Genomic DNA, 12,840 nt, shown 5'->3' with positions numbered 1-12,840 from the left:
CTTTAATTAATAACAACCTTATAACAAGTGAATTGACCTCAAAATCCAATAAATTTTTACTGTTCGCTTATACAAAGTGCCTGTTAGTTTTCAATTCGCGGATTCAAATGGCGCGCTTTGTTAGGATTGACAGCTAAAATATTTTCCCGCCGTGCAAAAATTAGACATCTGCGCGTGCGTCGGTGTAATTTATAACAGTGGTTATACTGTAAATATAGATATGTGTTCATTAAACCGTTCATTATATTGGCGATTTATTAGGTTTATCTTCGCGTAAGGATAGAAATAAGTATCTACAATGTTTTGTAAATATAGCAATTTATTCTTAATCTTTTTTATATTAATTGTGTATGTAAATGAAATACCAGAGAATTTCCAATTCTTATTATTTGATCCTTCTTAGGAGTGTTTATCAATTTTTATTTTACATTTTGACAATCATGAAGTATTGAATTTTTAAAGCATCTACTTAGTTTTAACTATAAAATAAAAAGTACTATAAAAAAATAAATAAGTAAAGAAAATCTGATGCATTTCATTTAAAATTACTCATTAAAATAATATCCATAACTAGAGGCCGCCCGCGACTTCGTCCGCATGGAAACCCTATCAATCCCGCGGGAACTCTGGGATAAAAAGTAGCCTATGTGTTATTCTGGGTCTTCAGCTACCTACATACCAAATTTCATGGTAATCGGTTCAGTAGTTTTTGCGTGAAAGAGTAACAAACATCCATACATCCATACAAACTTTCGCCTTTATAATAGTAGTAGGATTACACTTAATAATAGAAAGCAATAGTGCTGTTGGGCGCAGTGGTAGTGTTTTCTTTTGTCTCTCAACTGAACTATAAGTTCGATCCCCGGTAAGACCATGAAAAATGATATTTTTCTGATTGACCTGGGCCTTGGATATTTTTCTATTAAGTTTAAAACTACATATAATTTTTTATATACATAACCGCGGACAGACAGTTCTTTCTATTCATTAGCAAAGGTAGAATTAGTATAAATTCTTATGCCTTATTGGAGAGATAAAGAAAAACCATTTGACATTGACGTTTGTCAGCAGATTGACAATTTGATTTGACATAAACTTTTTTTTAGTTTAGTTTGTTGTTGAAACTCTACCGAAGAGGACGTTTGCAAGTTTTTCAAATTGGTATATTTACGACGAAGCCTATTGCGCTTCAAAAACAGTGAAATTGTATTGTCCACGTTATCAACTATTTGTTGAACTTGTACTTTGCAACGGTAAAAGTGGTGTTAAAGTTCGACCTACTTTGCCGCAAGTTTCTCCCACCGTTCTACGTCAACAGCCAAAAATGTCTCATGTAAGTACATCCTATAGATTAATTTGTAAAGGTTCTTTTGCACAGGGCGGTTCCCGATGATGTCATAATAGAAATAGGGCAACAGGAGGGCTGGGCATTCACCACTACTAATTATGTTGAATGACGAAGAATAATACAGGTAGCCATTTGTCGGTTTTCGATTAACTAACTTGGCCACACTTCTTATACCTATATCAATTAATGTGCCTTTTCTTTAAACGATTTATGATTATTACATGGTTTCACTTCAAACAAACAAACTGACAAATGGTAGCAAAAATATGAGTACATTTGAAATAGGAAATAGCTTGAAAAGGCAGTTCATAGCAATATTTCTGTTTAATAAAATAACACAAATGCAACTTGAAAATGTAATATTTTACATGACCAGCACATTCGTTTGAGACAGAAAACATTGTGAGGAAACCTGCACATTCAGGCAACTGGATGTGTAGTGGGAACGATGATTTCAGCTTGACCGCCACAAAGAGAAGATCATCTGCCAGGCTGGTGTTATGCCTGGTGAACCTGAGTTGTATTTATGCTCCAAAGAGTGAAATGTGCCATCATGCAAGACATATAAGCCAAAATTTTCAATTTCTAAATTATTTTGTCATCAGCGTGAACCAACAGTTGTGGGCGTTCCTAACTTCAATGCCGCTGAAGATGCGGCGACTCTCCGGGCGGCCATGAAGGGCTTCGGCACGGACGAGCAGGTTATCATAGACATCTTGACATCACGCTCAAACCAACAGCGCCAGGCCATCGCTCAGGTCTTCACACATGAGTATGGCAGGGTGAGTATTTAGAAATGTATTGTATTTATAAAAGGACTGTTGAGTTGTCAAATCTGTAGAGTGACTTGAGTAGGAGGATCTATCAGGATGATATTTTAATCTTGCATTGCTACATTTTTTATAAAAACATAACATAACATATAATCACCTCCAAGGTTTGTCTTTGACCATAGACTGTGAACAAGTTTTTACACGAAGCGACTCCCATCTGACCTCCGCAACCTTTGCAGGTAAATCTAACCCATATTAGATGCATCATGTTTACACATCCAGTTTCCTGAATGTGCAGGTTTCCTCGCGATGTTTTCCCTCACCGTTAGAGCGAGACCTTAAATGCTATCCTATTCTGTTATAATTTCCCATTTCACTATATTTTACAACCATTTACCTCACGAATAAACAAACAAGTCTTTGTTTGAGTTACATAACAGCTATTCATTATACACGTCATTTATCTACTAAAGAATACGGGCACCTGCACACAAATTTACTCAAACATTGCAAAATGACCACTATTCCCTATGAAATAGAGTACATATAATTTACTATGCCAACAGCCTTAGTAGTAGACTCCGTAATTTGCTATCAAGGTTGTGAGTCATTGTTTTTTTTTTTTACTCCTATAGTTCACACCATGGGAAGTGAATCAAGTTGAGTCATTTCATGGTTTTTGTCATTACGTTACATAATATAGACACTTATCTTATAATAATAACAAGGAAGTATGCAGAGATCGTGGCAAGTGGAAAGAGGTAGTCTGTGACTACCCCTCCGGGAAAGAGGCGTGATTTTATGTATGTATATAGATACTTAACTGTTTCCGTGACGGTGTTATTGTTGTTCGAGGCTTCGTCCGCGTGAATCTATGAAGGATATCAGAAAACCGCACGAAATTTCTTATAAGATCCATAGAGACGGAATCTTAAAAAAATCACTTAATGAGCAAGAGAAATGTGGCGATGCAAATTTATTGTAAAAAAATACATTTTTTGATAGAAGATAAGGAATTATAACAATAATGTTATAAATTAAATATACATATAATCACGTCTGTATCCCTTGGGGGGTAGTTGGGGGTTGAGATTTAAATAGTGACAGGTTGCTAGCCCATCGCCTTATGGTAGAATCTCAAGTTTATAAGCCTATCCCTTAGTCGCCTTTTACGACGTTACAATTACTTATCTACTACTTCGAAGTATGCACTCAAGCTGATTGAAATAACTAAAAAGAAAAGTGTAATCGCATACGGCCGAGCTTCGCTTTGAACCTATGCCTCTCTCTCTCTATGCTATCATATGTATCACGCATATTTTATGTATCACTCACAATCGGGCACGTGGCCTTTCAGTCTTTCAAGACTGTGGGTTCTGTCTACCCCTATATGTATGTACATACATACATAAAATCACGCCTCTTTCCCGAAGGGGTAGGCAGAGACTACCTCTTTCCACTTGCCACGATCTCTGCATACTTCCTTCGCTTCATCCACATTCATAACTCTCTTCATGCAAGCTCGGCGGTTTCGGGTACTTTTGACTTGACCCTTTACCAGGACGTCCTTAATTTGATCAAGATACGTTCGTTTAGGTCTTCCCACTCCGGTCTTTCCCTCCACACTCTCCTTGTATATCTGCTTAGTCAACCTGCTTTCATTCATCCTCTCCACATCACCGAACCATCTCAACATACCCTTTTCTATTCCTGTAACTATATCTTCTTTCACATCACAACATTCCATCATTATGTATGTACATATTTTTTACTTTTAGGACCTCATCGAAGACCTGAAATCTGAGCTGGGCGGGCACTTCGAAGACGTGATCGTGGCCCTGATGAGGCCGGCCGAGGAGTACCTGTGCAAGGAGCTGCACCACTGCATGGAGGGCATGGGCACTGACGAGGAAACCCTGGTGGAGATCCTGTGCACCAGGACCAAGCCTGAGATAGCCGCTATAGTTGATGCCTATGAGATGAGTAAGTTGCCTTGGCTTTTTTAACTCCAAACTCCAACCTTGGACTGAAGACATTAGATTTTATGAGTAAACCGTAACTTCCTTCCATCAAACTTCCTCCTATAACTTCCTTATCCAAAAAATAACTTTCCACTTTTTTGTTGGAATAAATTCCACAAATACCTTAAGAAAAATTACATATTTTTTTTACGGCAACTAAGAAGTATCGCATGATTCTGATGATTGTTTTGAATTATTACAAAAAACGACACGATTTTAATGACCTACCGTGCCGGTAAGTCATTATTAAAGTCGTGTGGTTCTCGATATTAATATAAAAAAAAGAATAGGACCACACCATCTCTTTTCCATGGATGTCGTAAAAGTGGTTAAGGGATAGGCTTATATACTTGAGATTCTTCTTTTAGGCGCTAGACTTCCAACCTGTCACTATTTGAATATCAATTTTATCATTAAGCCTAACAACTAATTGTACGTGGCCTGTCAGTCTTTCAAGACTGCTGGCTCTGTCTACACTGCAAGGGATATAGACGTGATTATATAAATAAATGAATGAATTTCAAATGACCTACATTTAGTTCCTGCCCAAAGTTACAAAAGTAATTTTGTCTAGTACCATTAGTTTGAAGGTACAGTACAAATGATAGGCAAATGACATGTTCCATGTCTACAGATGTATTTCTTAGGTCGCCAAGGGCAATGACATTCTCAGAACGTACTCACATCCGACGGATAATTCCGCTTAAGTCATTGATCATTCACGATGCACATTCATACGCTGACGACTAATTGATGCGTTTAGATATGTATGTGATTGCTCATTATTGTTTATAGCATCCGCGATGTTGTGATTCATAATGATGTGTTTAGATTGAAATAAAAATGATGTCCTGTGAACAAACTATATGGTTGTTGTATATAAATTACTAGCTGTGCCCGCGACTTCGTCCGCGTGGAATAGTTATTTCGGGCATCATTGATTGCCTTCAAGGATGAATAACTTTCCCCGTTTTTTTTCACATTTTCCATTATTTCTTCGCTCCTCATAGTTGCAGTGTGATGTAAAATAGCCTAAAGCCTTCCTCGGTAAATGCTCTATTCAACGCAAAAAGAATTTTTCAATTCGTACCAGTAGTTCCTGAGATTAGAGCGTTCAAACAAACAAACAAACTCTTCAGCTTTATAATATTAGTATACTATGTTTTCCAACAGTGTATGACCGTCCGCTAGCTGAGCACATGTGCTCTGAAACATCCGGCGATTTTCGGAGACTACTGACGCTAATCGTCACAGTAAGTATTTATACCTTATAAAGTCACCATTAACTATACAAATACAAATTTTCTTTATTGCCCATAGAAAAAATACATATGTAGTAGAAACGTACATTATGAATACGTCGAGCAAAGGCGGACTTATCGCTAAGCAATCTCTTCCGGCCAACCTTTGGGTAGTGAAATGTAAAATCCTGGAACCGGGCGGGCAGCATACTTAACAATCAACATAGTCCCTTATTTCCTTATCCTTCTTATGTGTGGAATGTGATCGTCGTAGGTTATATTACAATCGAATGTAGTGAAACTAATTTCTGTGTTAAATTATTGTAAGCGAAAAAATCGGAGAGAAATGGAGTGGTCCTATTCTTTTTTGTATTGGTGCCGGGAACCACACGGCAATTGATGTTAATTGAACTTGTAATTCCTTGTGGTGCATATATAAATTGCCACATTTTACATTCTCAAAATCGACATTTCTACTCGTCCGTATTACAAGCGAGAAAAATTGTATGTAAATTTGAATTGCAACCCGGAGTAAGGAACCTACCTCAGTCAGTCAGTTAAATTTTCCGCACTCGTTACGTGGGATCGGCTACTTACTTAGTTTTTTTTCCAATCACTTATGTCACTTGCCATCTCACTGGTCACTCCCTTCATACTCATACTATCCTTTACGCTGTCCGTCCATCAATATCTTTTTCGGTCTTCCCCTAGTTCTCGTAAACCTTCCATACCTACCTACCTATACGAAATAGGAAAATAATTGCATGTGACATTTTAAATTTATCAGTCATTCAAGACTGTTCGCTCTGTCTTCCCCGCAAGGGATATAGACATGATTATATGTATGTATGTGGCATTATCTTAACAAAGTTTATGATGAATAAGGCTTTTAACAACTACTAATCAGGGCGTCAAGTCTGTGAAAAAATATGTACGAATATTGTGTCGATTCGGTGTTTATAGTTTTAAACTATTGTTTAACACTGATAGTTCAGTTGCGCTCAATTTATCATACTCAGTCATAGTTTAAATTTGATGTTTAATTATTGAGATCCAATTGGAACCATATCGCACACAGTTCGACAAATTAATTTTTAACAGAATTGGCCTCCGTGCGGTCTGAGTTATACTTACTTGTATTTTATTGGACAGTGCTTGTGCCTTTAATTTCTTTTTGCACACTAATTATATATAAATTTCACGCACTTTTCTTATTATTATTTAGTTAAGTAGGTATGTTTGTGTAATTTTCTTTTTTTTTTAATTGGGTTATTCAGTTTTTTTTTAAATAAATGTAGTGTGCGATGTTTCTGTTTAAGAAAAGTACTAATGGTTGCCATAAATTTTGAAAAATTTATACTAAACAAGTACTTTTCTATCAGTATTATACATTTAGATATAAGATACGTGGAATGAATGATTTGAGTTTCAGATGTAACAAAAAAAATACCTGCTTTTTCTAAATCTGAAATTTACTTTAGGTATGTACAAAATAAAGCTATTGTATGTAGTGGGGTGAAGGGAAGCACTTTCTTTTCTTTCGCTTTTGCCGAATCATATACCGGCCTTGAATGTGCGGCTCTCAGGTTTGTTAAAAGGTTTAAAAGATACTATTGTAAATACTCTTTTTATAGAAACTATGTTGTTAAACTATACAGTAAATAAGTTGTCAAATAAAGACAATAAGTTTACATATGTTATTTAAGGTTCCATGATTAGATCTTGTGAGATTGTATTGTAAAAAATCATCTATTGAAGGTGATATATTTTTTTTATTTTCCAATGAATATTATAGGTAGGTACATTAATTGCAAACGAATAGTAGTATGAACACATATTTCAATCAATGTTGCATGATAAGGGCTCATTAGTTTTGTGATGGTCGGTTTGTGACATAAAATATATATTCCATTGGTTAAATAAATGAACAATTTTTTCAAAATCAATATTTTAATACCCATAATGGTATAAATTTGCTCTATATGTGTACATGTAAGTTTTCTATACCTACTATAAAAACAAGTTGAACACGTATTTCCTCTTTCATATTTTTTTCATAATCTTGAATTCGAAATTTAAATCTGCTGTAAGGTTTTATATCTGCTGTATTTTTTTTTTATTTTTTTAACAAAAAGTATACTAAACCTTTTTACACACTATACCTAAGAGCGGCTCTATTCAAGGCCTAATTAAAGAACAAAATAGCACTGTGTGATATAAAGTCTGCGCACAAGGGGGCGCGCGACGAGGAGGCGGGCGTGGACGCGGAGCGCGCGCGGGAGGCTGCGCAGGCGCTGTACGACGCGGGGGAGGCCAAGTGGGGGACCGACGAGGAAGTCTTCAATAAGGTATTAAAAATTATTTTAACGCCATGTAGCTAAATAAAAGGTTTCTAAGAGCAATTGTTTGTGAAGAGATTAGCTTTAGCAAAAGTCTATGAGGTTCGTGGTCATAGCTTGCGGATAAAAATACTAAATGTCGAGAACTTGGGGCGTAATCCGACCTATGCAGGTGAATAGCGAAGTGAGGTAGATGTGACAGAGATAGATATATCACATAAGCAATTGTCATAAACGAAAGTACAAAAGAGGAAATAATTTTGTTTTCTCAAGGGATATAGTTTAGACGTGATTATATGTATGTTATTTGAATTTGAAAACTCAAGTGTCACCCATAACTACTAGCTAACCAACAGTAGTATAGCCCCGAGCAAGAGGCTGCAATGATGTTGACTGACTACACGTCTACTGGACCGTATATTTTGGAATTAAAATAAAAGAGTGCGTACTGCTTGCTGATGTACATTCGGAAGGTAGAAAGTAAATTGCAAATGGCAGATTTTACAAATATAAAACGCCATCTAGTTAACGCCTTGGGCACTAAAAGCTGCCCGCCAAAAAAGCACATCGAGGTGCTTTTTTTAGTGTTACTCATTGATTGAAATAGATGGCGCGCAATATAACTGATTGTGTCCTCAGATCTTAGCCCACGAGAGCTTCGCCCAGCTGCGGCAGATCTTCGAGGAGTACAAGAACATCTCGGGGCGCACCATAGAGCAAGCGATCAAGGCTGAGATAGACGGGGAGCTCAAGGACGCGCTCTCAGCCATCGGTGAGTAGAATTTTTTTTCTGTGTGACAGAGTGTACTAACGAAACGTTAGACTTTGAATGATTTTTTAACATACATACAAACATACATTTAATCACGTGTATATCCCTTGCGGTGTAGACGGAGCCAAGTCTTGTAAAGACTGATGGGCCACGTTCAGCTATTTGGCTTTAAGATAGAATTGAGATTCAAATAGTGACTGGTTGCTAGCCCGTCGCCTAAAAGAAGAATACCAAGTTTATAAGCCTACCCCTTAGTCGCCTTTTACGACATCCATGGGAAAGAGATGGAGTGGTCGTATTCTTTTTTTCTATTGGTGCCGAGAACCACACGGCAATATTATGATGACACACGAATGATTTTTTATACAAACCAATTGTTGTGTGTATGCCTATATAACCTATACATAATGCACCCCGAGTTTTCCATCATGAAATGCCTTTTCAGCTGTCGGCCTCAAGGCCCGCCGGAGAAAAAAAGATCGCTAAGGAACATTACTAAATTAAAGTAACAAATAAATGAACGATTGTCAAACCCGACGCCCTTTATCTTGGTTCGTGGTTTGATTTTTGTCCAAATCACTAGTTGAGAATGTAGCCCATTAGCGTTGGACAGAACGTGTAACATTTTAGAAATTCAACCGTATGCTGAACGAAATAAGGGTCAATATATAGATGTAAATACTTTATTATGAGTGGAGAGTACTACAAAGAACGCCTCGCTTGAGATGACAATTGCGTGTCTCGCCGATGATACAGTATTGTAAAATGTACCGCGCCAGCAATGACGAACCGCCGGTTGAAGGAAGTTACCAATTAGGTACATTCAATAAGAATGAATTTGGTGCCGTGCGGTTCTCGGTACCAATAAAAAAAAGAATATTACCTCTCCATCTCGTTCCTATGGATGTCGTAAAAGGGATAGGCTTATAAACTTGGGATTCTCCACTTAGGCGATGGGCTAACGACCAGTCACTATTTGAATCTCAATTATCATTATGCCGAACAGCTGAACGTGGCCTATCGGTCTTTTTCAAGACTGTTGGCCCTGTCTAACCCGCAAGGGATATAAACGTGATAATTATTTATTACTTATTTTCTCTTATTTAGTAGCAAAATGAAAACAAGACCCGGCTATAGGATGTATGGGGTCTAAATAAAATACTGAATTAGTGACATTGAATACTAAAACATAATTTTATATTTATTTCACTTAGAAGAGATACTATTCAAACAGCGGCTAGTATTAAGTACGTTTAAACCAAAAACGTATGAAATATTTTTTTTAAAAACAATCTATACTAATATTTTAAAGCTGAAGAGTTTGTTAGTTTGTTTGAACGCGCCAATCTCAGGGAATAGGTATTGGTTCAAATTGGAAAATAAGCTTTTGGCTTTATTACATAACGCTGCAACTATTAGGAGCGAAGAAATAATGGAAAATGTAAAAAAACGGGGAAAATTATTTACCCTTGAGAACTTCAATGATGACCGAAATAACTATTCCACGACGACGGAGTCGCGGGCGCAGTTAGTTATTTATAAAAAGAAAATCCTCTTTCACTTCTCCCCACTCAAAACCCCCGCCAAACAATCAACTTTCAGTGGAATGCGTGGAAAGCGCGCCCGCTTGGTTCGCGTCCCGCCTCCGACGGGCTATGCAGGGCCTCGGCACCAACGACCGCACGCTCATCAGGATCGTCGTCAGCCGCTCAGAGATTGACCTGGGCGCAATCAAGAGGGAATATGAGCGACTTTACGATAAGACTTTGGAGAGCGAAATACGGGTATTAATTCTATAGATATGGTTATTCTAACCAAAGTCTGGAAGATTCAATATCTCCCTTAGAACAACGATGGATGGTAACGGCTGATTTTGATATGTTTTCTGGTAATTTGGACGAAAAATTCTACGAGTCCCATCTACTTGGCAGACATATATACGGGTATAAAGTCTAGGTTGTTCCGGTGTGACCTTGATGGAATCCTGCAACTGCTATGATCAAAGAAAGACTACAACGGCTGATATCGAGAAGTGTTTTGGTCATTTCGGACACACTTTCCTGCCGCTCTCTCGACCATTTGGGGTCGAAATCTTCTGAAATTGCCCGTCTGGGCCTCGAACCCAAACCTGGACCCATCACCGCTCACAGCTCTACCGACCTTCGGGTTACACGAGCCGGAATATCGGAGCCCAAACCTGACCAAGCAAGGTAACATTATTTTCAGTCGAGTGCGTCGAGAACTCGGCTGCGTGGTTCGCTCAGCGCCTGAGGGCTGCCATGCAAGGCGCCGGCACTGACGACAAGGCGCTGGTCCGCATCATCGTCTCCCGCTCCGAGGTGGACCTGGCCAGCATCAAGCAGGAGTACGAGCGGCTGTATGATAAGACGCTGCTGAGCGATCTGCAGGTAAGTGACGGTCGGGTTGGATGACGCTGGAAACATTATTTTGGCTTAGTTGGTAACTGTTGGTTTAAAGCTAGGAATAAATATTTCCGATTTATACGGCGTTCATTTTGGAAATTATTTTATAGTTACACGAATAGCCTTGAAAATAACTGTTATAATGTTGGCTTGTACGTACTTGGGTTGCATGGGCAATCGATCCCAATATTTGGTATCAGATTCAGTATCACATAAATTTGGACACATAAATTTGAAAAATTAATTTCTCCCACTACAATAGATAATTTTCTAGTTTTAATGGCGACTTAATTGATGAATATATACAAAATTAATCAACTTTTTAATATTTTTTAAGTTTAAATGTGACACAAAATTATTTATCAGACTTTTTTAAGTACCCATCTATATAATAAGAATAGATTTAATTTCAAAATTTGGTACAAGGTATCACTTATTGACGTCACATCACTTAAATCTAATTATAACTACTACCGCTTCCAAAGCGCATGTGTAGAAGAAGCGGCAGAACAAACCACACTGTAGCTGTTTCTTTACAGCTGCAGCTTTTTATTATGTTCTTTATAGCCATAATTAAATTTAGCGTCATTTAACACGCAATCAACAAATTGTACTCTATCCTACTCTGCACCGCATTATACTTAATTTGGGCACATTATAGCATGAAAGCTTTCAATACTGACTCGGTTATGGATATTTTGATAAATAGCTACATTTATTTTACCTTCAGCTTTCACTGTTAGCGTTCAAATTGATAAAGTTTTTATGTTGTAATGTGTTTAAATTATATTTCGGTTCCGCTACCCGTGGGATCGTCAGGAGGTAAGATAAAAACTTATATAATTTTTATTTATTATATATGTATAGAGGAAAGTATGTCTGTCTGTAAGCGATAAACGTAGAGTATGAACCGATATATATGGTTTCCGCCCGTATCATGTTGATAAGAATATATTTATATGCAAATAATAATAAGTTTTTTTATTAGCAAAAAAGCTAGTTCAAAATATGTAGTTTTAAATCAAACAGCTTGCGAGTTATAAAATTGTAATGACCTCTTTAGATTTCGTTTATTTACTTAAAACTCAAATACAATGTTAAAATATTGTTTGGGCCTGTCTTGGCATATAGATTGGTCGTCGCCACAGGTTCAAGTTTTTATAAAAATCTCATTTACTTTCGCTTAGATTCGGATGCGGTTATCACTATAGCATGCAGATTATATCTTCCGGATCCGAGCGAAACCTGGACAAGTCGCTAGTTGTAGCAGTGTCATTGCTCGCATTACATACATACATACATATGATCACGTCTATATCCTTAGCGGGGTAGACAGAGCCTGGTGGCTCTGTCTACCCCGCTAAGGATATAGAAAAGACTTGAAAAGACTGCTGGCTGCTGTCTGATAGGCCACGCTCAGCTGTTTGGCTTAGTGATAGAATTGAGATTGCTCGCATTACACTATCTTTAATAACCCACACGTTTCCAACTTCAAGCCACAATATACTAATGCGCCCGCGTTTCTCCGCATGCTCCCTCACGCCATCTGCCGACTAACGGCGCGTCTCTGCGACTTCCCAGCAGGGCGAGACTTCTGGGGACTACAAGAGGGCTTTGGTGGCGCTCCTGGGGCCCGCATAGGAGCCCTAGCAGAAGCAACTTGAAGATTTTAGCACCATAAGTAGAACCTGTTTTGATACACGCTGGATGCTATGATGTGCTGTCTTAATTCCCTCGCTTAAGTTTTATTGCCCGATTGAGATGCATTTTAAAATATTTTTTTGTATAGCAAGTACAAGTAGATATGTAGGGGTTTATTTTGTAACATTTTCCGTAGTATTTTATTGATAAAGGATTCTCATTTCCTGACTGATTTTAAAGCGTTGATATAATATTTATTTAAATTCTTAACAAAATTTGTCA

General features: G+C 37.6%; 1 protein-coding gene across 4 annotated transcripts; it reads left to right on the top strand.

Moving 5' to 3' along the window:
• Positions 1–1,125: 1,125 nt before the first annotated feature.
• LOC106132158 (annexin B10) lies at positions 1,126–12,616 on the top strand. 4 transcript variants are annotated; one of them, XM_060947311.1, is made up of 8 exons: positions 1,126–1,333; positions 1,954–2,130; positions 3,900–4,104; positions 5,316–5,395; positions 7,606–7,731; positions 8,362–8,494; positions 10,721–10,902; positions 12,502–12,616. In XM_060947311.1, exons 1-8 carry the CDS (start codon positions 1,325–1,327, stop codon positions 12,556–12,558), a joined length of 969 nt encoding a protein of 322 aa, XP_060803294.1. In that variant the 5' UTR covers positions 1,126–1,324; the 3' UTR covers positions 12,559–12,616. The 4 variants fall into 4 exon arrangements, with proteins under 4 accessions (XP_060803294.1, XP_060803293.1, XP_060803296.1 ...); XM_060947310.1 differs by lacking the exon at positions 10,721–10,902 and adding an exon at positions 10,097–10,278; XM_060947313.1 differs by having other exon boundaries at positions 7,618–7,731; positions 12,502–12,610.
• The last annotated feature ends 224 nt before the right edge of the window (positions 12,617–12,840 follow it).

This window comes from Amyelois transitella, chromosome 13 (assembly GCF_032362555.1).
Source record: "Amyelois transitella isolate CPQ chromosome 13, ilAmyTran1.1, whole genome shotgun sequence".
Taxonomy (NCBI): Eukaryota; Metazoa; Arthropoda; class Insecta; order Lepidoptera; family Pyralidae; genus Amyelois; species Amyelois transitella.
The sequence above is the reverse complement of the archived record's forward strand: the minus strand, read 5'-3'. Positions and strand labels throughout refer to the sequence as shown.

What these genes read in the sequence shown, in the direction of transcription:
- LOC106132158 (XM_060947311.1), top strand. An exon ending in TCACACATGAGTATGGCAGG is followed by an intron (nt 2,131 to 3,899) that starts GTGAGTATTTAG and finishes TTTTACTTTTAG; the next exon opens with GACCTCATCGAAGACCTGAA. An exon ending in AGTTGATGCCTATGAGATGA is followed by an intron (nt 4,105 to 5,315) that starts GTAAGTTGCCTT and finishes GTTTTCCAACAG; the next exon opens with TGTATGACCGTCCGCTAGCT.